Consider the following 26,676-nt stretch of genomic DNA (forward strand, 5'->3'; position numbering starts at 1 on the left):
AAAATGAATATTTTAGTACGTTGACATTTTAATCAGTAGAAACATCGAAAATTAAAGTTTTACTTGTTTGTTAAAAAACTTATCCAGAGCAGTGTGAACAGTGCTTGCATTCTTCTTCTTGTTGTGTAACTTACAATATAGAGTGAGCATCTTTTCTACGTCTTGATGAGTTATCATAATCCTTTCTTAACCTGTATCAGCTTCCAACATTTTATCCCTTGCACTTTCAAAGTTGTGAAATATCTCCAAGAGCTCCTTTAATGTGAAGTTTGTTGCCAGTGTGATTTCCTCTGAGACACCTTTATCCTACTCATCACAGTCACTTTCCTCATTTATGCTGATAAATTTGCCTTCACTGAGTTCTTCTGGCTGCCGTCTAGCTCTCGAATGGTGGCGGTGTGAACGCTCCCCTGGCCAGCTACGTATTTCTTCTGTAAATCCATTACGTTTGTTTTTAATTTCACTTCCAGTGTTATCATTCCTTGTTTCTTTCCTATACTTTCTTCTTTGCTGGCCTATTCTCTATTTTAGTTATGCATCTTTGTAAAATGTCACATGGTTTATCACTGGGAGATAAGGGCACAACTACAAGTTTTGTACGTAAACTGAATAGCAGATGCTCAGTGACCATCCTTGACTTTGAAAGAAGGGACATTATTAGTGAAGTTCGTCCTTCGTGCTATTACTCACAGCTAATATACTGTAATAACTGAAATTTGAACTACGTTGAGAGGCTCGAATTACTTAACTGAAATCACTGATACCGTGCACATCAGAACCGAAGTACAAAGTGAGGACTGCTTGTGTTACCCCGGGGATTTGCTAGAATGTAATCGACTATTATGCAAAGTTCAGGGTAACACAAACGTTAGGTCCTGTCCAAGGGACTTTGTTTTACACAGCGGAAGTTCTCTCACAGACAGCATTGTCCTGTGGTTTGAACCAAACGGAAAAATATTATGCTTAAGGAGCCACTGTGCGTTCGCTGAATGGTGACAGGGAACAAGCTGTGTACTTCAGATGCAGTTACTTGTTGTTGTTTAAGTTTTATATTTTAAATCAAGCATAGAAGTCACATTAAGAAGAACAAAGCTGCCCAGCTTTCCTGCCCCGCCCTTCCATTAACAAGTAAACACTTCCTGAGAAGGTGCGTAAGTGAAAGTTCTCAGGCCCTTAGGTCGCGGCCTTGATCCAAGGACTTTTTCCTTTGACTATTTTAACACTTCCCTGGAAGGTCAGGGTAAAGAGTGAACAACAGAATATTTGCCTCTAAAACGTCTTTCCCTTTTTTTTTTTTTTTTTTAATCGTAATTAAGATAGACGAAGGGAAAATGTCTTTATATAATCTTCCCTTCCCGTTTATTCTGAACTCTGGATCTGAAAGTGAGAGCCGACTAGAGGAGATACCAAAATAAATAAAGGGGATGAACCCAGGAGCTCAGCTCTTAAGAGGCAAAAGAGATTATTGAGAATTTAATTCTAGGGCACTAAAGGATTCCCAGAATTTAAGTTCAAGCTAGCATTATATCCATCTCTATCTCCAGCATAGAGAACATTTAAATTATTCCTGGAACATAGCAATCTACTCTTTAAGTGGTGTCAATGGATCAATGTTGATTTGGCAATCTGGCTGAAACAATGTTCGTTTTATATAGAAAATAAAACGATTCTGAGAATTAGGGCTTGTCATACCTTTCTGACAAGATCCGAGAGTTCCATTTCAGCTTTCTGCTGGGCCAAATCAGATTTAACTTCAGAGTAAGTATCATTGATGATGGCCAAAAACATATTCTGTTTGTAAATCAAAGGAAGGTAGAGATTAAAGAAGAAACCTAGATATATTTTGTTAACATCAATCTAAAATTTGACATGTCTTTTTTTTTTTTTTTAACAATTTAGGTATTTTACGAAGTCATCAATTAATAGTTTGCTACCAAATTCTTTGGGAAAATTAGTTTTTCCATTGTCATGGCAAGGGAAAATGCAATATATATTCTTACTTACAAAACCATACATTGATATATTTTGCAAAAAGAGACAATAATGAAATAGAACAAAATATTAATGTATTTACCTATGAATGGTGGGATTATTTCATTATTTTTGATTATCTATGTTCTCTACATTTTTTCATCTGACATAAATTATTAGAGGTGTAGAACTCTAAAGAGCTCCTCAAATTTCAACAGTCAATACAGACAAGTGGAATTCTATGCTTATTCCAAATATTGTTATAATAGTTGAGATTCCAGAACACATTTTAAGGAGATAAAAAGACCTCTGCAAACAGAAACATGGTAGGCCTAGTAGAAAGAGAGTCAAGAAAAGCTTAATGCTAAAGACAGACTTTGGAGGCGAGCAAACTTGGGTTTCCGTCTTGGCGCTGCAAGACTATATTGTGTAACTCTTCTACTCCTAATTTGAAAATGTGTTTGTTTTTACATTTATAAAATGGGAGAAATAGTAGTACGTCCCCTACAGATTTGTTGTAAGGATTAATGAGTTCATCTACGTAAAGTGCTTAGGACAGGGCCTAATGGATGGCAAGTGCTACATAATTTATAGCTATTACTATTATTCAGTGGTGGTTAGTTCATTTTCCTGACTTGTCCCTTCCCCACTATAATGGGTTGTATTTCTAACACCTATTTCCAACGGGTTTCTCAAAGCATCACACCCACCGATCAGGCCCTTCTGTAACATGCCCTTCCATTGTTTTTCCTTTTTAGCATGTAACTATGGTTTGTGACTGTACAGTTGTGTACTACGTCTGTTCTCCCCACAAGTCTGTGGAATCTTCATGAGGGGAGGGTTGGTATCTATTTTCCTTACCACTTGCATCCCCAGTACCCAGCACATTGCCTGGAATATAGTGGCTCAGTAAATATTTATTGAATGACTGATGAATGAACAAATGAGAGCTCTATTATTTTAATGAGCTACTAAATCTCTAAGAATTAAGGAGGAATGCCGTTTAAGATTCTGTAGCAGAAATGAGAACAGAATATAAAACACACATAAGTTCCTGGCTAAATGCTTGATTCTAAGGGTGGACAGTTGCAGTCAGTGGACCATGTCCCACCTTCGCCCATCCAACACAGGCATCTAATGTTCCATTTCTGTTTCCAAATGATGGTTAGCTAATGCCTGCAAGTGTCTTAGTTGAAATGGATTAAAGTGTGTGTCCTCTGAAGAGATTTCAAAAAATGGAAAGTGACTGAGAACGGCTCTCAAAGGTGTGGGGAGAGGAAGTTCACCTCGTCTCCATCCTGTCTCACAAGCTTCACTTAATTGTGGGATGGACTTTGCAACAGGAGGTCTTTCCCTGTTGATGGCAGGGCTTTTGCCTCCTGACTCAGCTGAGCCTCCGCATGCCACTGTGGCTTTTTAAGTGGCGGCAATACGTTAACACCCGCAGTCATCTCAGAACAGTGGCCAGCCCCGCACTTGGCTTGCCATTAAAAAAAAAAAACAAAAATCCGTATTGACAGTAGCTTCCTCTCTCTCTGGAGGGTACAGGGAGAACAGTTCCTTTTTGTTCAGTGGTACAAATAAATATTTCAGTATAAACACAAAAACTAAGAGCTTTTCACGTTCTAGTGATTGATCTGATAAAATAACTGAATAACGTAGGTGCACTGCCTACTAGAGGACAACATTCAAACAAGCCCACACTGGAGCATTTCCAATTGCTACCATCACGTCCCTCACTTGGCAGACTGACGTACAAAGAACACTTAGGTGGCCTGAGATTTTTATTCTCTTAGTAGACATTCAGGGATTCGGCTGCTCCAGAATTCAAAGTACTACCAATGTTAGAGAGTAACAAAGGCTTACTCTTCCCTCTTTTTTTTTTCTTTAATATATAACAGGAAAGAGAAACTTTTTTTTTTTTGCGGTAAGCGGGCCTCTCACTGCTGTGGCCTCTCCCGTTGTGGAGCACAGGCTCTGGACGCGCAGGCTCAGTGGCCATGGCTCACGGGCCCAGCCGCTCTGCAGCATGTGGGACCTTCCCGGACCGGGGCACGAACCCACGTCCCCTGCATCGGCAGGCGGACTCTCAACCACTGCGCCACCAGGGAAGCCCTGAAACTAATAATGATACATGCATATATCAAGATATAAATGGATTTTCATGCTATTCCTGATTCTTTGAGTGCCATTAAAGTACATCTAATTCTCAATCAGTAAATACATATACTTAAGCACTAAATACCTGGACGAACTCTGGAGCTCTTACAACTGAATTAATGAACTTTATACAAAGGATCTTTAGAAAATCCATTAAAAATGGAAACAATGTTTTTTTTCTTCAAATGGTTAAGATTTTATTTTCTTAAGGAAAATCTTAAGTGTTAGTGTTTAAATGAAAAATACCCATGCCTAGGTTAAGCTCACTTAGTTTAATACTTTCTTAGTGGAGTGGACAAATAAATGTATAAATGTTAACATGAAGAAAAAAATGCCTTTTAAAAAATCTTAATTAATTTAAGGCCAAAATGTTAAAAAAATACTTAAAGCCATTTCCATTCATTGTGAGATTTAGTTTTAAATTAAAATTTGAATACTTTTTGTAGGCAGTCTCTAGATATATTAAATATGAGTAAGTTAAAACAACCTATCTTGATCTTGAGACGCAATAATTCACTCAAATGTTACTCCTGACACCCTGCATCTGGCTGGCTTTGTCAGTTTCTATTTTTAAAAAAGAAAAGAAGAAGGAGAGAAATGAAAAGTCACTCAAGCGAGTGACCACGGAAGTGCTGACACTCGTGTTAAAAAAAAGCATGTAAGCGTATTCTACTTCTTAAAGGGCAAAGCACTATTTTAGGAAACTATACATTTGCACTTGATCTACTTCTTTTTTTTGCACTGAGTACATATATAAATGAAAGATCCTGGAAAAAATACTTGGTGAAGACTTAAAACTGTGAGTGAATGAGAAGTAAAATAAAATATGTTTCCTGATACCCACGTTTTTTACTACTTCCTGAGTCTTTAAAAAACTGATAGGGAATAAAGTGCGAGAGAAAAGAAGAGATGATGATTTATGATGGTGATACATGAAGTGTAAAGCACCTTGGTACAAACAACAAGTGTACATACCAAAAGGATGAAGAACATAAAGAACACAAACGTAGTGAAATAAATTGGTCCCAAAACTCGATTAGCTTCCTCCATCTCTGCGAAGTTGACGTCACCCAAAATGATACGGAATTGAGTGAAGCTACAAAAACAAAACAAAGCACAACACCACAGTACGAAAACAAAGAACGTCCGGCATTCTTCTGACATAACATTTCTTAAAAGATGATTTCATACTTTTGGACCTTTTGTTTTTTAATCAGCGTGGAAAGCTGCCAAATAACAGAAACGTGTCAACCCCTTCGGAAAACTCGTTACTCATATGAGCCACTAGAGCCTTCTAGAATCAAAAGAATATGCTTTCGTGCTAACTATGTTATTTCCATTTGGTAAAAAGAAAATATATTATTAGATGGCTTATAAAGCAATAGGCTCGAAGAAAGTAAGACGTAATCTGGGTAAAATATGGTAACCCTAAACCTTCACAATGGTCACCGAGTCTAAATTTAAAATCTCGTAAGAAAAAAAGATTTTTGAAGGATAGTCAAAATTGTACATGTACGAAGATGCACTATTTCAATGCACCTAGAGTGGGGTTGAGAATTGCTGCACGTTGCCAGATGCTGGGTCTTTATCAGTACAGTTGTTTCCATTCCTGACTTTCATCAGACAGCAACATGAATCAGGGGTCCTCGTGCACAAAGCCCCATTAACTCCTATTATCACGATCATCTTATTTCCTAACTAACTCCTTTCTAAGTGACATGGAAGTCTGAAATGGTTTTTCATATCCTATTCGAGAACTTTGGAAAAAGACTGAAAATTCCTGTATTGGTTTGAGCTTCTCCTGGAATATTAGAAATACCCTTTTCTTCTTAGAAAATAGGCTGAAGTTTGAAGTTTATGGCAACATTATTTAATAGGAATAAAAGTATAGGCAAAGGTCTCTTAAATGCTACCATCTGCATGTGGTGCTAAGAAGACCTCAGTCTTTGGAACAGAGTTGGTTTACTATAGCTGTTCTTCTATATCTTACTACTTTCGGGCTCTGTCTTAAACATTAATGTTTCAGAAGGTATTGTCATCTTTGCATTGATGGGTCAATGTTTCTGGGAAAGAGAATTAATTCTTTTTTTTTGTTGTTTTTTTATTTTGTTTTGTTTTTTTGCAGTACATGGGCCTCTCACTGTTGTGGCCTCTCCCGTTGCGGAGCACAGGCTCCGGACGGGCAGGCTCAGCGGCCATGGCGCACGGGTCCAGCCGCTCCGGGGCACGAACCCGTGTCCTCTGCATCGGCAGGCGGACTCTCAACCACTGCGCCACCAGGGAAGCCCTAATTCTCATTTTAAACAACTACTTTTAAGTACTTGGTAGTTAAATAGCCACCGTGAAGGTTTATTTAACCTTGAGAAGGCAGCACTGTCTATGATGAAATTTTTCTTCTTAATTTCATACTTACATACACTCTTGGAAAGTACTGAAGTCATCAACCTGAGTGCCAAAGACAAGGTATGCCAACTGAGCGTATGCTAAGAAAATAATGAAGAACATAATTGCAAAGCCAAAGAGGTCTTTGGCACACCGAGACATGGTTGTGGAGAGCTGACTCATGGTCCTGTTAAAGTTGATGAATTTGAAGAGCTGTAAAAGAGAGGGGAGATGAGACACGAGGATGAATGAGTAAACAAACTGCGGTATATACGTGTGATGGGTCATTATTCAGCCCTATGAAGGAAGGAAATTTTGATTTGCTACAACACGAATGAAACTTGAAAGCACTGTGCTAAGTGAAATAAGCCAGACACGAAAAGACAAGTATTGCATGATTCCACTTACGTGAGGTACCTAGAGTAGGGAAATTCACAGAGACAGAAGGAGAACAGAAGTTACCAGGAGCTGGAGGGAGGGGGAAACGGAGAGTCAGTGTTGAATGGATAAAAACGTTGCAGCTGGGACGATGAAAAAGTTCTGGACGCGCACAGTGGTGATGGTTGTACAACACTGACAGCACTGTGAAGGTACTTAATGCCACTGAGTTGTTCACTTAAAAGCAGTTAAAATGGAAAATTTTGTTATGTATATTTTACAACAGAAAGAAAGAGAGGACAAAAATGACTTGCTTTTTTTCAAATCCAGCCACTTATATTTTCTCATTTATAGTGAAAACAAGTTTAATTATAATTAAAATGACCATTGATATTTTTCTCCTGGAAAGAATAAAACAAAGGAGGAAAAAACCCCACAAATGAAAACTAGCTAGATAAATGACAAGGAGCTACTGTGTAGCACAGGGAACTATACTCAACATCTTGTAATAACCTATAATGGAAAAGAATCTGAAAAAGAATGTATGTACGTACATAGGTATGTAACGGAATCACTTTGCTGTACACCTGAAACTAACACAACGTTGCGAATTAACTGTACTTCAATAAAAACAAAAAGAGTTAACATAAAAAAACACTAGTTAAGGGACTTCCCTGGCGGTCCAGGGGTTAAGACTTCACCTTCCCATACAGGGGGTGTGGGTTCGATCCCTGGTCGGGGAGCTAAGATCCCACATGCCTGGCGGCCAAAAAAAACAAAACATAAAACAGAAGCAATATTGTAACAAATTCAACAAAGACTTTAAAATTGGTCCACATCCAAAAAAGAAAAAACGTCTTTAAAAAGAAGACACTAGTTAAAAAAACCTCCAGAAAATACTTATTGTATATTAACAGTCACTTATCGTGCATGAAGTTTGTGCCAGGCATTGGCCAGGGCTTGGAGTGAGGATCTGAACCGGGCTCTATCTGACTGCACAGCCACACGGCGCATTTCTGTAGACGAGGCACAGAGGATACTGCCCAGGTTCGGCAGCTCGAGCCCAGAGGGCAGGACACACCGCACGGCTCTAGCTAGGAGTCTCGGCGGAAGGAAGTGGGCAGATGCGTTAGAAGCTGAGCTCCAATCTCTGCCTTAAAGAACCTAATGGTTCACAAGGTCTTGGGGGCAAGATGTTTACAGGCGAAGCACTAAACGAGACGAACACCCTGAGGCACACACTGAAAGGAAATCTCTAGAATTGTACTTAAAGACCTCTTATAAAGCACATCTGGCACAACAAAATGTTTCTGACGGCTGTTGTAATCACATTACTTGACACAATTCCTAGTAGTATTTCTAGGAGATCTTGATTATTGTTCTGTTTTGTGATAAAGGTACGGTACGTTAGTGATGGTTTCTCTTGAACGAACATATAACTGAATAAACAGCACAAGAGATACAGGACGAGGTCTAAGCGCCCTCTGATAAATCTCAGGCCTTCCAGATGTGAATAACAATTCGGGAAAATAAGTGACTGTTTGGAAAGTACCTTCTAGAACGGGGCTCTTCAACAGAATTTTCTCTGATGATGGAAATGCTCTGTATTTCCGCTATCTAATACAGTGGCCACTAGCCACATATAGACACTGAACACTGAAGATGCGGCCAGAGTGACTGAGGAACTGAATGTTTAATTGCACGTCATTTTAATTAATTTAAATTAAAATCGAAATAGTTACTGGTGGCTGACAGCTACTATCTGGATGGCACAATCATAGAACTTAAGTGGTGACAGGCTGGCAGCTGCCCTCAAAAACAATGACATTTCCTCAATCTCCAGAATTAAGGCTCATCGTATATGAAGTGACCTGAGCTTTCACGCACGAGGAAAGGCACACGGTGCCTTGGGAGAAGAAGGAAATGAGTCGTGAAGGTACTACTCGGAGGACCTGTCTGTCCCAATCTCAATTCTAGGTAAAGCTTCTCCGGCCTCCACCCGGAAAGGAGGCAATCCTTCCGGAGAACATTGCCAGTGCAGGATCTCTCCCTTTCCTTTCCCCACCCTTCCCCTCCTTTCTCTTAGTTCCTTTTCCTTCACCTGGTTCACCCCACTTACGGTGAAACTTGAACCTGTCTCTGGGTTAGCACAGCCAGGGGACCCCAGGCCCAGGTGACACACAAAGGTCTCTTAACGCATTTGTTAAATGAAACCTCCAAAGACAGGTCTTCCAAGAGTGCAGGTAGCAGGCAGACAGTGAGATGTACCGTCACGTGAGTATTGCTAGCTGACTTCACTTGTAAACGTGGGGCTGGCTGCTTAAACTTGGCCACAGAAACCAATTCAAGTCCTTCAACATTTTGTGTGACTCACGTTAATAAAAAGATGAAAACGATATTAAAGATCTGAACCTGAAATTTATAAATTACCTTAATCCAGACAAAAAATACTATGACAGCAGCTATGTTGTTGAACTGTATTTGCCAGTATGCCAGATTCTCAAAGTTGGGGAAAGCATTTTGATCTTCTAGAAACTGGAGGAGCACCTCCACATTCGATGTTCTGTGTATGTTAATTCCTGCAGCTACCACTGACAGCTGGAAGACAAAAGATTTAGATATTATTGCAGTGTTCTAGAAATATATCACTTACCTTAAAATGACTAGTTTATCTTCCTTCACAAATGTAGTAATTCTAGGGCTCACCATTCTACTCACCCAACGGCATGCATAAATTAAGTCACTCACACGGAGGGCAAGTGCTGAGCACTGCCGTAAAAAAGTGAAAGAATATATCGCTCGCACTTCCTTGGTTAGGAATAGAAACACAGTGAGCGCACGTGTGCACGCATGTGCCTGCACACGCGCGTGCACACACCCGGGAGACGTCACTTTATTACAAAAGGAAACCCAAACAGGAACGCCTTCTGTTTTATTCCGCCACCTTCATGTAAATCACTTTCCAGCCTTGTGCTTTCCCAGGCCTCGTCTCACTCTCTGTTTTTATTTGCGGGGTTTCTTTTTTTTCATCTTCCAGCCATCTATTCTTTCCTTTATTCAACAAACACATGGTGGATATCTGTGTACACAGCACCGTGAGAAGGCTCAAGAGGAACAAATACAAGTGGAAAGTACAAACCTCGTCCTCGAGAAGCTTATACTCTGGTTCAAGAGCAGATAAACACTCAGAGACGAAGAGTACAAAAACCTTCTAAGAAGCTGGCATCACACCACACAGGGGAAGGGTGAAACAAGACATGCTCAAAGGAGCGCCCGTGACAGGGAAGAATGAGCTTGGTCTTAGATGGCGGGAACGAAGGGCACAGAGGGCTCAACAAGGCTTGCAGTGGGTACATGAGAGCCAAGGGTTCCCCACTTGCTTCCTTCTGTCCTTTAACTCATGACCATACAACTCTTCACATCTGCTTTGGTTCTGGCCTATAAAAATCCAAGGGGAACGCTGGGCCCGCCTTGCACCCATCACCACTGGATTAACGTGTATGTGTGTAAAGTGCTAGGGGTCAGCCATAACCACCGGGCCCCCACATGGACCCCGAATCCACGGCGTGCGGGCTACGGCAGGTGCCGTGACCTCTGCGGTCCATCTCTCTCTTCTCACGGATGATGGCCAAGGACCACCGCATCAGCCCTTCTTGAGATGCCTGTCTGGTGATTATCAGAGTCAGGGCCTGCCTGTCTGCCAGCCTCGGCTGCAAAAGCCAACCTCACCACCTTCCTCGTCTTCCCTGTGAAGGGTTCCCAGACTTAGTCTAGTATTTTTGCACTGGTGGTAGGAATACTTCCCTTGAGCTCTCTGGAATACCCTAATAAGTGTTTTTCTGCATGGACTTCACTGAGAAAAAAGGGCTGACTGACTGAATCTAAAAATAACCCTTTACCGACTCTCACTAGGTACCCTTTGTTTTTGCTCTGCCCAGGGCAAATGGAATAAAAATATGGAATAAAAATATGGAATATGTGGTCATTTATACAATGCCATAGAAATACACTAAATGTCCTGAGCCTCTTCCTTCAAAATAGAGAATGAGAGAGAAGAAGAGAGGAAAGAGGTTTGGTGGGCATTTGGGTCGTTACGTGGCTCTGAGTTTTCTTTGAGATTCTCATCTCTTATCTACAAAAGAACTTTCTTTCTTTGGCATAAGCTTCACGGAAAGCGTGCCCTATTTCTATTTCTAAAGGGTCAGAGACGGTTTCAAAGGAGAAGTAGGATTCCAGTAGCCGTTCCCTGTTCTCATAAAAGCACACTGCCTGAACTGTTGTCTTGTCAGCACTAAGAAGCACTTGCAAAATTCTGCAGCTGCTGAGCCAAGAGACTAGCCTCAATTTCCATGATGTCATCAGCTATTTTTCCCGCGGTCTCCAAGGTGGGCACGAGGCAATTCACTGGGGTGTGAGATGAAAACATTAAAACTTCTAGGCAGGTGATAAGAAAGTGCTAGAATTCTACTTGTCTTTATTTTTATCCAAATACTTCAAATTCTGTGCTGTGTGCGTTTTTACAGATGTACTTGTTACACACACACACACACACACACACACTGTATAAATAAAAACACACTAGGGTGTGGCATCTCATTGATATGTGTACATAATCAAAAAGTCGAATGCCGCTGACTAGCCCTTTGCTCACATTGAAGGTATTTGGTTAAAAAAAAAAGAAAACATTCATTAGCATAATACCACACCCACTTTTTTACCATTATTCTCAATGACAGAAACATAAACGTATCCACGGAAACTAAAAAAGCAGAGTTTGCATCCTTAGGGCTCCAAATAATAATTGTTTTCCAGAATGATTTTCAGTGTATATGGACTGCAGTCTGCCATCGTGCAGTACAGAAATATTTTGAAAAATTATCTCCCATATCATCGCCTTTCCTGCCTCCTTAAGTACGGAAATTCTTTTGTAATTCTGTTCATTATTAGTATGTTGAGAATTTGGGAATCAAGAGTTTAGCTACAGGAATTCTGTGATGTTACACAGCCATCGTGAAAGAAGGGGTGCACTTCTAACTGCATCAGGATCAGGTGGGTTCCATGCTGTATTCTACAGGAACGTGTATTTTATGTAAAAGTTATTTCTGAAGTACACATGTATGTGGCGTGAGGGCGGTGGCAGAGTGGCTAAGAGGGTTATCGTGAGGACTAAATGAACTGCCGTAGAGGAAAAGCACAAGGAACTGTGCCTAGCACAGACAGCTTCTGAAATGTTAGCAATTATTGTTATTACTGCACCTATTAATACCGTTATTGCCACGCAATACACAAATACAGCTTGTTTATGTCTTAAGTCTCCTTTTACTTACATATGAATAACATTTTTTCTATATTTAATAGCATGTTAAAATACATTAAGTAACATACTTTCTATGTATTACCAACTCACTCTAGTGATGATTTGATAATGACTTGATGTAAATGCTTCACAAAGCCAAATGAACTTTTGGCTGGGGAGGAACAATACTGGTTAAGAAGCAGGATAATAGAAGAGAGAATGCTAACAGGATAACGCATCACTGACTAAGATTTCAGAGGGGCAGCTCTGTCGCTGCACAGTGGAAAGGATGGACTTTTAAGCACGTAACCATTAAGCATGTTGTTATATGCTCTAATGTGTAAGAGACTAGCAGAAGATTATGTGTTATTGCTGAAGGGAGAAAAGCTTGCAAAAATACATCTTACAGTAAGGCCTCTGGAAGGAAGTAATTAAGATGATGCTGAAGAGAAACCGTCTTGAACAAGTGTTGGAATTTGTAACAGAGTCACGGGCAGGCAAGGGCTCCACAAGGGGTCACAGTCTTAACTCAATCATAACTCTGCCTTATGGTTTCCTGCACCTCCTACAGAAAACGCTGATGACCATCATTTACATTTTGTACACTGTGGACTATCTGCAGGACATTTGAAACTGCAAGGGGGTTTTCTCTGCCACCTCCAAAATTTCCGGGATGTTTCTTTATGCTGTAACTTTACACACATGCAGAAAGATATAAACTGATTTTTGCTGTAGTCGAAGAAAAATATCATTAGCCAAAGCAGAATACACAAAATTGCTTTCTCCCCGCATCTCGTATGGCATGCCAAAGCCAAATACGAATTACTAACCCATTCTTGTTATTAGTGTGGCCAAGTGAGAGCTTATTGTAAATGCCTCTCCACTTCCATACGCAGAAGGGTCACTCATGCAACGTGAGAAAGTTAGTAACAGTGACGTTGATGTTATAGAGGAGAACCTTTAGATTCTCCTTCAGGAAGGTCAAGACGCACAGCACTGAGGGGAGCGAAGACTCTAACACATTTTTATAACAGGGTAGGGGATTTGGTGTTGTTCTCAAACCTACCACAATGATCACAACATCCAGACAATTCCAGAAACTCCTGAAATAGTGCAGCTTGTGAATGCGAATTTCCAGTATCTCTTCCACCACATAGTAAAGGATAAAGAAACAAAAGATAATCTCACAGGCTGCCAGGAAGAAATCGAAAGTCGTGACATATCGGATCAGCTTTACAGGCTGAAACTGCCAAGATGGAATCACACCGCCTGTTGCTGGGAATTCGACCAATAACCTGCGTTGCAATAAGAACAGTTAACACAACTAACAACGTCAACAGTGACAACAACACATGGATGCAGCCGGGAAAAAACATCGTCTATTCTGTCCCTGCTCTAAATAAAACTGAGAACACAAGTCACTCCAAACTAGTGGCAAAATGTTTTTATCACAGCCGGGAACTCCATCCTTGTAGAATTTTGTGTTACAAAAAGAACAAGCCTTCCCAAGGCCTCCCAGACCAAAGAGATTATGCGTCCTCCGTCTCCCATTTACGCTTCTGGTATTGAGACCACTCAAAATGCTATACACTTATTTTTAAATGTAGAAGTTAATCAACAAACAAGACTTTATAGGACTGTGATTAAATGCAAGTCCTTCAACTGGGTAATAAAGAACATAAGAAATATATGTCATCAATCAAGACATGTATGGCCTGGTTGAGAAGCAGGATGTCTCTTTCATATACATATAAAGACAGGGAATGAGTTTCTCATTCGTGCATTTGGTGACACCTAACCAGCATCAAATAATTTGCCTACAGGGACCATTTTGCTATCGGAACTTCTCAGAGCCTTACGGTGGATTGGTGCCCAGTAAACATCTGACTGTCTGTAACACTGACATATGCTTTTACGTTCACAGTGATGGCGCTGATCTTTAGTGCTTTCTAATAACTGAAGTGAAGATGCTTCTTGCCAAATTCCCCTTTGTAGGTGTCACACTGAGAAGGTGAAACGATTCACTTAATGGTACAATTTCCCTTCACACTAGAAAGAGACTCTCTAGATCCTTAACTTGAAGGCTTTTAAAAGATCTCCAGTCAGCGATCAGGTGTAACCATCTCTCCCGTTACAGGATGGACAGGACAGGTGGCCACTCCTAGAACCTAAGTATCTAGGGCTCAAGCGTGAGCAATAATCAAGTATAGGCAAGGACTATAGCAACTTAGAACTGGTCAAAGATGTGTGAAACATCTTCCTTCCCTGGCACTGTCAACCTCCTGTTTTCTTCCTATTCAATACGCTGGAGCGTAGGGGTGAGAACCAGAAACTCAGGAGGGCACTACTGAGACAAAGAGCCTTATGGCAGCCTCAGTGTGAACTCACAAGGGCAGGAAGCGGCCTCTGTGCGCTGAGTCATCTCTCTCTGCCTGTTCTGGTCCTGCATCGTCAACCCCTCCAGAAATTGAGGCAACAATGTAGAGAAATGAAGCAACCGCCTTGACAATATTCACTCTTAAAGTATGGGGGGGGAGTGGGAGACATACTCATTTATACCTTCTATAAATAGATATTTCCTTAAACGTCAGTCAGAGTTGCCTGCCTGCGTGTATCCTCTTTCCGTGCTCACTGGAATCGTTAGCAGAAGTCCAACAATAATTGCAATAGATTTTCATTCATTTCTAGTCATAACTACTACTTGACTTAATGTGATATTGTTTTCTGCAAAAGTTATTAGATATAAAGACTGGGAAAGTCCAACTGGCTATGTAAAGCACAGCTGAGTTTAGCCTCAAAAATAATCACAGAATAAGGCTATTATGAGAATGCAGCCTTCTTATTTGGTGGGTAAATACGTGTGCAAGTAATTCATGTCAGCAGCGTCTGGATGTTGCTGCCATATTCACCAGGAGGATTAAAGCGGGTGAATCCTGGACCCCCCTTGCCTTGTTCTACGTGTTTTATAGCACATATTACCTTCTAACATGCTATCTAATTAATTTGTTTCCTTTGCTTATTGTTTATCACCTAATATCTCCTCCTGGTTGAATGTGAGCTCTACAAGGGCAGAGATCTTTATTCTGTCCACTGATGCATCCCAAGAGCCTTGAACAGTGCCTGGCACATATTAAGTGCCCAACAAATGTTTGCTGAATGAATGAATGAACAAGAGGTCCCAGACAAGCCGGTGGGATCTCTGTCAGTTTCCTCACTGTCACCAGAATGGTCATGATGACAAACATCACAGAATCTGCAGAAGGAACTTTATGTGCCTTTGGTAATTCCTGAGCGTAAGCAGGTACCGGGGCACCCTACTGAGCACAGGTGTAGCCCCTGACGTGCGCATCATCGGAGAATGGGAAACTCAGGGAAATGAGTCAAGATACGATGCCTGGGGGCCTTGGTAGCAGAGCATGGAGCAGTGATCATCCTCGTGACGGGAAAGGACTGATGTCAGCAAAACGCGGTGCTTTATCTGGGACGGTTCCAGCCTTGGGATGAACTTGGACCAGACTTGAGGTTCTTCCTGACTCATAATATCCCCGGATCCTAACTCCCTTCCTCCAAGAATCCCTATCCCAGTAAGCTTTTTGGTTTTCACCCCTCCTTGCTGTCAGCTCTGATCCTTGAAACTCTCATTTAGCCAACTGCAGGCAATGATTTTCTGGTCTAACTCCAGACTAGGACGTATATACAAACACACAGAAGTGGGAGGCACGAGTGCCCTTTATACACACCTGATCACACAGAACAGATTAATGTTGCCATTGTACACTGAGAAGTCAATAAAAGTTGCCCGGGTTCCCCGGTCCAGCCAGACATTTTTCTTGAGGTTAGCAATCTGAGCGGCTGTTTCCTCTCTTGTTCTTGACAGATCCAGGTAATAACCAGCTCCGCTGTAAGTTGCAATCATTCCCCAGTGGCTGCTCCCATTCAAGTCTTTTTCACTTGTGTAGATCCAACTAATTCAAAGACAAAACGAACAGGTGAAAATCAGTGGAACACCTGGGGCAATTACGAAGACAGAGTACGTAACAAATAACTGTGAGTCTCATCGAGCTGGGTGGTGTGCTTGCCATGGTGCTTTGTGTTTTCTTACATCATCCTCATGTAGCTATTATGCCCATTTTAGGAATAAGGGCCCTGAGGCTTAGTGAGGTCAACTGAGTCTCAGATCTTTTGAAGGTAGAGTCAGGGACCCACCCCAGGACGGTCTGCCTTCAGAGGCCTGTGCTGTTAGCCCTCAGTTTATATGGTTGCCTTTCAGGGTGACTTACTTAGGGACTAGCTGACCCTAGGCCCCCCAAGAATTGCAGCCAAAAGAGGTACGAGTTCATCAAATGCCACCGTCAGCAGCTCAACTAAATACGACTCCACATGACATTTGGGAGCTTAATCCACAAACGTTTACAGGGCTCTCAGGAACCAGACGCGTCTTTGGTATTAATGAGGATAGAAAGATGAACTAAGATCCTTTCTCTCCCAAATTTATAATAAGTGCGGAGAGAAAAGTTGTAATTAAACACCGAAAATACAAGGTAGGTGAGAAGAACCAAAAAAGAATCAGAAAAATTGCTTGGGCCAAGCAGAGGGAAGCTAGCCTTCTTTGGAGGTTCAGCGATGATGGGAAAGGTGAACCAGAGAAGGCTTTGGAAGAAGCCACGTTGAACCTAGGCTGTGAAAGGTAAGCAGGATTCAGACTTAGGCAGGTGGATGGGGAGAGTGTTTTTAAGCCTGAGCCAGGCGGGGCCGGAGAAGTACAAGGCATCCGCCAGTAGTTCGGTTTGGCGCCCGTATGATGAAGGAGAGAAGGCTGAAAGGTGGACTCTGGTCAGATGGTGAGGGGGCAGGCGTGAAGGGGTCACCGAAGGGAAGGTCTCTGGGAGGCACAGAACGGGGTTACCTGGGGTGGTGAGGAAAGAGAGAGGACGATTGCGTGGAAAAGAGTTAACACAGCGGGTCCGAGACCGCCTTTCCTTAAAGCATCCAGGTTGGACTCGGTTGGCATCTGGAATTTCAGTGATAAACGGCTCCCTACACTGATATAAAACTTCCTCTGACCAGAAGGAGAGGCTCACAGTGCCTAGGCTTCTGTACAAACAAGGTGGCTTACGCCCACGCCTGCTTCCCTTCTGGGAGTCTGAGATTTGGGGATGTGCCGGGCAGAGCCTGCCTATGTAACCAGCACCCAGAAACACATGGGAGGCACCAAGTCTCTGCTGAGCTTCTCAGACAGACAATGCTTCCTACATGCTGTCACAACTCGTTACTGGAGGAAGACGCGTGTCTTGTGTGGCTCCACTGGGAGAGGACCTTTACAACCTGGCACCTGGTTCCCTCCAGACTTTGCCCCATGAGCCTGTCCCTTCCGCTGCTTTTGCGTATTTCCTTTCACTGTAGTAAAGCTCAGCCGTGAATATATGCTGAATCCTGGGAGCCCTTCCAGAGAATCGCTAAACTCCGTGAGGCTGGTCCCAGGGACCCCCCGACACAGCTGAGTCAGCTGTCCTTGCAAGAACCAATGAGGCCTGAACTAGAGCAGTGAGGTGGGAAGGACAAGGGAGGGCCGAGACAGGGCCACGGAGGTGACTGTCAACAGAGCCTGGCACTGATTTGGAAGCTGGGGCAAGGGAGAGGGGACTTCTGAAAAAAGACTCCAGTCCCTTTTTGGGTAATGCAAAGATGGTGGTGCCATGAACAGGAGGAAGGACAGATTCGACAGGAAAGTGATGAGTTCCGGGACTTCCCTGGGGGTCCCGTGGCTAAGACTCTGCGCTCCCAATGCAGGGGGCACGGGTTCGATCCCTGGTTGGGGAAACTAAGATCCTGCATGCCAAATGGCATGGCCAAAAATAAACAAACAAACAAATAAATAAATAATAAATGATAACAAGTGATGAGTTCAGTTTGGGGCATATTGAATTATCGGAGCTGGTGGGACATACAGGTAGCATACACACTCACCTTCTATCAGACTCTGGCAGGACCTGGGATGGTTTAAATACACACAAGAAGGATCCCTTCAGTAGCCTACCCTGTAGTGAAAATCACTTATAAGCATCTTGGATGTTCTAGGCACTGTTCAAAGCTTTGGAAATACAGCAGTGAACAAAACAGAGTTCCTGCCCTCAAGAAGCTTGAATTCTGACAGGGAACTGAGGGCAGCAGGCAGCCACTCTAGCAACATAACTAATATGGAAGAAGCAATGTGGCGTCATAAAAGAAACATGGGTTTTGGAGTCAAGCTGGTCCCATTTACTAGCGGTGATGTTTTTTCATCTATAAAATGGAGCTGATACCTATTTCAGAGTTGTTCTGTGAAAAGTAGAGATAATGCATGAATTCACTTCTTAGATAGCATCTAGCATGGAATAGAGGCTGCATGAATCTCTCTTACCAATGGCATGAGATGAGATAAAATATTAGACAAGGTACCATAGTTCAAGTGCAAACTTATGCTTTGCAGGAACTGGAAAAAGGAGCATTAGTGAGCAAAATCACTATCACAGCCTGGAAAACATGCCTTTTGAGATTCAGTCTTTTTACTCTAAATCTTCGGATGTTTAGTAAGTTTGTTCCTTATGGGTCCAGGTACGAAAGAGGGTGTGTACTGGACGACAGACGAAGAATCTGGTTATGGAAAAGGTGTTTGTCCTCATTGCGTATTAACTAATCTGGATTCTGGTGTCTCAGTTCTCAAGAAAGGGATCTAGATGAACTGAAAGAATTAGTTTAGTGAAACTTAGAAGACAATTCTATCCACAGTGACTCACCCAGGGCCCGTGCCCCAAGATGTCCACCTTGGGACAACCTGAGAACTCTTCTCACTTTTTGTAATAATTCTAGAAATAAGAAGGACTGTCCTCCCTTAATACAGAGGATGTTTTAAGTATGTTGACAAAGAACACCCAAAATCCCTGCGAATACACACAATGCAGACACGTACTCAAAATCGAAAACACACATTTGAGAAGGACAGGCTTTAAACCAGACAGAAGAACTGCCTCATGAGCTTTAAGTAATTGTAGTGTGAACACAAACTTATTTCTAAGAGCTAATACAAAAGAATTTCTGTACCAAAAACCTTCCTAGTAACAACCTAGTGAACCATGTTACTGGATTTATAAAAGTAGGATCCAGGCACCTTAAAAGAAACCTCTGAAGGTGAAGGCAGCTTCTTTCCTGTGGGGATATGGTCAGCAATTTAGCCTTCTGAAAAATAAGTATGCAGAAGCTGAAAGGGGGTAAAAAGTACAGAAAACTTGAGAAGCCAAAGTTTGGCCATGGCCTTAAGTACAAGCACTGAAGGCATCTTCTCCTTGGTGAAGGGCTTAGAGAACGAATGAATGAATGTCCGTGACAGCCCAGGGCCCCGAGCCACAGACACTTACGCGGTTCCATTTCTTGGACCGAATGGAGCCCTGTCTTCACTGCTGACAGAGTAGACATCATAGCACTCTTTAATCTCATCTCTCAAGTCCAGGGGGATGGAACAGGATCCATTTCTGACTCTGAGTTGCCGTATACGTGGTACCCCTAAGAGGAGGTTCTCGTAGTAGATGAAGCTTCGGTCGTTGCCTTCAGTCCTGTTGCTGGGTTGCATCTTCCAGTAGAGCCCATCCAACAAAGCGCCTTCTGCAAACTGAAAGCAAAGGCACCATTTCTGAAAAACTCTCAGCTCAGAGGCTGGCTGCCTCCTTCCTGGGATGTTTGTGTGACCAACAGTTTGGCAACTCTGTGAACAGGGTAGAGTGTCAAGGGTGGGTTTTGTTGTCAGAGAGACTGGACCCTGCTCCAGTCCTGCTCCGTCATTTCCTTGCTAGCTGTGAGGCCTCGAGCATCTGTAATACCTATCTTTCGTATGGTGGCTACACCTGGCACAGAATGGGCACTTCATACATGGCGACTCTTGATTTTTACTCCAGGACTAAAGGCTGGGGAGACAACGAATCCATAACCATGATCAATTCCACTTTCCCGTATTAAAACAGCATCCCACATAATCATGGTTCACAATCACTGGAGAGGAAAAGATGATAGTTTTGAAAACCAGTCTGCTATCTGATGGATCTTTTATTGCCTGGATTATTTTGTCACAGGGTGAATGAACTCTCTAACTTCTCATCCCCCCCCCTCCTTCCCTCCATTTTTAGAGTGTGGCATTCATTATCACAGAACTGTATACATGTGAGAAGTTTCTCATTAGTTTGCCTGTAGGAAAGACAGACCCAGCCATTTCTCAGTGTCTTATCCTTATCAGACAATCAATAGAGATGGAGTGATTTGCCCCCTTGAGGTGGAAAAGATTCATATTATACAAGTGTGGTTTTGGATGTCAAGTATTTTTAGGCATTATTTAGTATATTTAGGTTCTTGTGACCCAGTTCCTCTATCTTTAAAATCAACAGCTCTGACCCCAGGGTTTACTAAGAATTTTAGCAAGTATTTCCCCAGAAGGAAGTAATCATTTCCTTTCCAATTTCCCTCCCCATTCTCTTAGATTCTGAACACATCTTCCAGATCAGTTTAGAATTTTTCCTATGGTATCCCTCATTGCTTATCCTGTAACACTAATGTTGGAATTTGTGACAAGTTGGGGAGGGCTGGGTTGAATTTTACATTAGAGATCTTTGAAAGAATGTGCCTGCCTTGTATCAGGCATGGTTCTGGGGTACATTCCAACACCAGCAAAGAGACAAAAACAAAAAACGAAGCAAGACACCACAATGAAATTCCGCCCTTGTGGGCCTGAACTGAATTTACGAAGCTAAATGAACAATTTTCAAGAGCAAGAGGTCATTTGCAAATACCTTCCAGAAGTCTTCCACTGAAGAAAGAGTTTTAAAGTTAGTTTTCTCCGCTTTGGACACCGGGGTGTCCAGGAAGAGCTGGGACATGATCCGGGTATAGTAGTACACACTGGAGCTCATCATCCCGTAGGTCACTGGAAGAGAGAAAGGGCCAAATGAACTCTGCCAGGGACCCTGCACACGCACTCACACGATCCCGGCGGATGGGCCGACAGCCATCCCGCCTTCCTTCCCTGCATCGTTGTTCCAGGATCCCTCCCCAGCTCTCTGGCTTATACAAGAAATGAAATAACACTGGCTTCCATGAAACAAAACTGGCTTAACCACTGAGCACTGGATTAAGATCAGGTGCCCCCTCCTTGCCACTTGGGACCTCCAAGACGCCCTTCGACTTCGCCTCCCACCACCTCCCGGAGCACCCTCCCTGCCCGAGAGCCCTACGCCCCAGCAGACGCCACGCCGAGCCCCACATTCTCCGGCTGTGCGCCTGCTGCCCCCTCTGCCTACGACGGCGTGGGCAGCCCACTCTCGTCTTGTTTCCACATCAACTCGCCATTCTCGTGTGCCCTGCTCTGCACCCTGAGGCTGACCGCTGCAGACCGACTGGACTCCCCTGTCTTCTGGTTTCCGGTGCATTCAGCCCACAGGAGGCCACACAGGAGACCTGGCGGCCCGAGGAGAGAGTGAGCTGGGTTTGTTCTCCCTGCTCCCACGCCCTCACTGCCTGGGTGCAGTTTGCTGGGGACCCTCTAACGGTGGCCACCGCTGCTGGGGGCATCTCTTCTCCCCCAGCCATACCAGGTTCACACCACGCCATTCCCTGCCCTTGTCCCTCCAGGCCCGGAGGTGGGAACCTTGCCCAAGAGCCTCGTGTCCCCTCGTTGGCTCCTATAACCCTGCCGCCACACCTCTGTAAACGGTCCTTTCGCTGAGCTCCCACAATTGCTGCTGTGAGTCTCCCATCTCTTTCCTTCTGGGATGCTAACAGACGCATCTGCCTCCCAGCCACCTACCAGCTGGTGCGTGGCACACTCTAAACTCAAGCCACACCCCTGACGTGAAGACCTGCCGATCTTACCAGCACATTCTGAATGGTCCCGGAGAAAAGTGGGGTGATCACGTACAGGCTCAGCAGGTCACAGGAGATCAGGCTTTGAGTCTGGGTCATGCCTCTTACTTGCTGTATGAGCCGTACAAGTTGCTCAGACTCTCTAAGCTTTAGTTACCTCTTCTGTAAGGAGTAATTAGCTATCTCATGGGAGTTTTTGGTGCTTAAAAATATATATAACTAAACGGGACTTCCCTCGTGGTTCAGTGGTTAAGAATCCGCCTTCCAACGCAGGGGAGGCAGGTTCGAACCCTGGTCGGGGAACTAAGATCCCACATGCCGCGGGGCAACGAAGCCCGCACGCTGCAACTACTGAGCCCGCGTGCTCCGGAACCTGTGTGCCACAACTAGAGAGCCCGTGTGCCACAAAGCAGAGCCCACACACCGCAACAAAGACCCAACACAGCCAAAATTAAAAATAAATAAATAAATAAAGGGAAAGAAGAGGCAGAACAACATTTCTTAAAAAAAAAAAAACAAACTGAAAATTACCCAATACAGTGGCTGACACTTAAATGTCCAATAATGGTGGTTCTTCCACCTTAACCAGATCGCTACAACATTATCTATTGAAAATTTCAGCACTTTAATGAGTGCTGTCTTATGCCGAACTCTAATGACTGCAGGTATCATACGCTTTGATACCTAAAATAGATGACAAAACACTTCAAGAGGAAGGAAGTACTTCCTTTTATGCTTCTTTTGACCACAGAGGTTTTCTAGGTCTTTTGAGCACAGTTCTCAACACCCAGCAAGCAGTGACGACTTAGCTGATTCTGTAAGTCTTCAGGCAGCATGCAATGCATTTTAAAACCTCGTAATAAGTGATTTGGGGATTACATCTTTCCTTCACCTAGTCCCCTTCCCTACCCAAACATCATAGAGAATTAAGATCAAAAGAGAGGAGTGGATGACAGTGATCCAAACACACGTGTGTCTGCGAGTCACCTCGAGCAGTCAGTCAGTGAAGCAATAAACACACACAACCACGTGGCTTGTGTGCCGCATCTAGAGGGGAAGAGACCTCTTCCAGTCCTCACAGTTAGGTTCCATCACCTGTCATCCTATGACCCACTAATTAGGACAACACTCCTCTTCCAGTGTTACATAACCTGTCACCTCTTAAGACTGCATCGGACTGGAGTTCAGGGTTTGGACTTTCAATCCATTGATGGGACAAGGTGTTGGACATGAAGATGCACAAGATGTGATCTCTGGGGCTTCCCTGGTGGCACAGTGGTTGAGAGTCCGCCTGCCGATGCAGGGGACGCGGGTTCGTGCCCCGGTCCGGGAAGATCCCACGTGCCGTGGAGCAGCTGGGCCCGTGAGCCATGGCTGCTGAGCCTGCGCGTCCGGAGCCTGTGCTCCGCAGCGGGAGAGGCCGCAACAGTGAGAGGCCCGTGGACCGCAAAAAAAAAAAAAGATGTGATCTCTGTCCTCAAAAGGTGCTCACGGTGTCCCCAGCGGGAGCACTGCCTACCAGCTCCCACAGAGGGGTGGACAAGGTATGATGTGTTCTGCAAAGGCCTTCTTCAGATCCAAAGCTGATACCATGCTAAAGAGGGGTCGTGAAGGCTCCCCAAAGCCGACTAAATGATTATTACATTGATTTTTGGAATTAATTTGAAATTAGAATTTTCTTTGGATTGGCTGGTTAATGTAGATCACTCTTAAATTTTTTTACCTGTGGGGGTTTTTTGGTTGTTGAAAAAGAATTATGACAAATTATTTAAATTTTTTGATTTATAAATATGCAATATGTATGTATTTTAGCCACTGATTTTAAAATCCATCTCCTTTATTGTCCTATACTTTTAATACTGACTGCTTTTGAAATTCTCAGGACCTGTATGGAATTTGAGAACTTCACTGAAAGGGAAGGGATACATCCTCTTGGCTATGCAGTGCCACCTGCTGGACATCCAGAGAAACAATGCCACCTAGTGTTGAAGGGGATGACGATTCTAACAGCTTCAGTCAGCTAACGTTAACTCCGTCCCTCCCTTGTGCCAGGCAGTGGGCTGGTCCAAGGGATATCTTCAAGTGACAGCTCCACACACTCCAGGGGTCAGCTGCATCACGAGTCCAGCTAGGCTGGAGCTAAAGGACCCCCCGGGATTTGAAATCAGAACGATTTGGGTTTGAGTTTAAGATTTCCTTCACCCTTAAGTCAGCCTCCGGGTTCATAATTGTGGGTCTCGGTATCTTGGACAAGTATTTAATTTTTCTGAGCCTGAGTTTCACTATCTAGAAAATGGGAATAATAACATCTAAGGCTTTTGTGTAGTTCACTGGGAGAAATGTTATGTGAACACAGATTTTGCATACTGTTAAATGCAACAGAAATGTAAGACTGTTACATCGTTTCTCCTTTCAGTCCCTGATGGGCAAAGCCCACTCGGAAGGTAACATACACTCTTTAAATGGACTGAATTGTAAAGAAATCATGAAATAACCATAAACGAGGATCAGAAAGGAGAGGAAAATATTTTAAAAATATAAGGTAAAGGACACATATATCCTACGTGCATATATTTTTCTGCTATTTAGTTCTCGTCTTAACTCTCAGATTCGATTTTCTATGAAATAAGCCAGAAAAGAAAACATTATCACAGCATCACCAACTACTCAGCATGTAAACTAACTAAAGCTGTCTTAAAACATGGTCTCGGGCTTCCCTGGTGGCGCAGTAGTTGAGAGTCCGCCTGCCAATGCAGGGGACACGGGTTCATGCCCTGGTCTGGGAAGATCCCACATGCCGCGGAGCGGCTGGGCCCGTGAGCCATGGCCGCTGAGCCTGCGCGTCTGGAGCCTGTGCTCCGCAACGGGAGAGGCCGCAACAGTGAGAGGCCCACGTACCACAAAAAAAAAACAAAAAAAACAAAAACAAACGAAAAATCATGGTCTCATTTAAAAATAGGCTACAGACACCATTTTCTTCTTATTTGGCTGAAAAAATATAGGCTTAAATACTAAAAACTATGTAAAGGGGACTGAGCTGTATAAACTCCAGATCAGTGGAATAAAAAGCAAAGAAAAAATTTCCAATGTAACAAAAAGAAGAGAAATGAAAAATACCAAGAAAGTGTAAAAGAGAGGAAAAAATAAGATGGCAGAAATCTGACAAAAGCATGAAATGTAAAGAGCTTACACTTACTAGATCATAGTCTTAAATATTGGTTAAAAAATTTTTAAATGTATCTTTAGAATTTGTATGAGACCCATTCAAAATGAAGTTAAAAATAAAGGAATGAGAAGATATATATTAGGTGTTAAGTGGTATTGCAATCATCTGACAAAGGAGATTATAAGGTGAGTGCTGAGTTAAAGAAAAAGATGATCTTTTATTGATAAATGATACTTTACACAATGATATAACTAGAATGAACTTTTATGTATTGAATAACAATACCAAGATATATAAAGCAATGTCTTCTAGTAATAGAAGGAGAATTACCAAAACCACAATAACACTTAGAAACAAATTTACGTCTCTCAATCTTTGACAGAGAAAGAAGATAAAAATGATCTCGGGACATTAGGGGTTTTATGATAGAACATACGACTTAATGTATTACATAGATATCAAACTTTATACTGTATCAGAAGAGATCACTCACATTCTTTTTCAAGGTTTGGGGAGAGGCATTCATGGGGGTGATGTTAATAGTAAACCAGATAGAGAACGTGAGCAAAGCATGTTTGGATGGACAGGGTGAGTCCAGGTTGAGAAATGTTAAGGATGCCCCTGAGATGCACCGGTGGAAAGGTCCAGTAAAAGCTGGCACAAGATTCGTGGTCCATGAGAGGTCGAAAGGAACTTGGGAGCGCCAGCGTACAGGACCAGCTGAAGCTGCAGGGAAGATCCCTTGAAGAGAAAGGCAAAGACCCAGTCACAGAAAATTGTCTGTCTAAACACATCTCAGAGAGAAAAAAATGAAGAAAGTGAATAGCGTAAGGAGGGATACAGAAAGAGAGGGAGTCACAGAAGCCAAAGAGGGAAGTTTGTAGAATGCCAAGTGTCTCATTTGGGACCAAATGAGAGAGAAAGGCTAAAAGGAGCCCATAAAATTTGGCAATTAAGACGTCCCTGGTGACCTGGGTGAGGGCGTTTCAGGAGGCACAGTGAGGCTGCAGAATAAACCAGAGAGGTGAATTAAAATGATTAACACTCCCAAATATTTTAATGCAGTCTTGGTTAAAATTCAAAGGTAAGTAACAAGTTGTGATGGAAATCTTTGAGGGATAGAGGTTGTCAACACAAGTGCTTTTGTGAATGCCTGCCTGTAGTAAGTAGTGTAATTTTTTTTTTAAAACAAGAGAGAAGAGCATGTAATATTTACATAGAAGTTACCACAAAGAAATAAAGAGAAAGCTATGCACGTGGCTAGTTAGTTATAAAGTAATATTTATATATGAATATACATTTCTTGTTATTGTAGGTTTTTTTTTTTTTTTTTTTTTTTTTTGTGGGAGGGGGGCCCCTCATTGCTGTGGCCTCTCCCGCTGCGGAGCACAGGCTCCAGATGTGCAGGTTCCGCGGCCATGGCTCATGGGCCCAGCCGCTC

At 42.8% G+C, this 26,676-nt stretch overlaps 1 protein-coding gene across 3 annotated transcripts in view; it reads right to left on the bottom strand.

Annotated features, from left to right (window-relative positions):
• The window catches only part of PKD2 (polycystin 2, transient receptor potential cation channel), a 48,460-nt gene that overhangs the window by 10,519 nt on the left and 11,265 nt on the right, over positions 1–26,676 (bottom strand). For all 3 annotated transcript variants that reach the window (XR_003002005.1, XM_024736168.1, XM_024736167.1), the window contains 8 exons: positions 21,001–21,134; positions 19,582–19,832; positions 15,928–16,152; positions 13,254–13,482; positions 9,322–9,489; positions 6,545–6,726; positions 5,107–5,227; positions 1,693–1,791 (listed from right to left, as the gene is read on the bottom strand). Coding sequence is in view for 2 of the 3 variants with exons in the window: in XM_024736168.1 (XP_024591936.1) it covers positions 1,693–1,791; positions 5,107–5,227; positions 6,545–6,726; positions 9,322–9,489; positions 13,254–13,482; positions 15,928–16,152; positions 19,582–19,832; positions 21,001–21,134 (1,409 nt within the window). In the remaining variant the exon portion in view is untranslated. The remainder of the gene's footprint in view (positions 1–1,692; positions 1,792–5,106; positions 5,228–6,544; positions 6,727–9,321; positions 9,490–13,253; positions 13,483–15,927; positions 16,153–19,581; positions 19,833–21,000; positions 21,135–26,676) is intronic.

The sequence above is a fragment of the Neophocaena asiaeorientalis genome, unplaced genomic scaffold (assembly GCF_003031525.2).
Source record: "Neophocaena asiaeorientalis asiaeorientalis breed wild unplaced genomic scaffold, Neophocaena_asiaeorientalis_V1.1 scaffold7, whole genome shotgun sequence".
In the NCBI taxonomy this organism is placed as follows: Eukaryota; Metazoa; Chordata; class Mammalia; order Artiodactyla; family Phocoenidae; genus Neophocaena; species Neophocaena asiaeorientalis.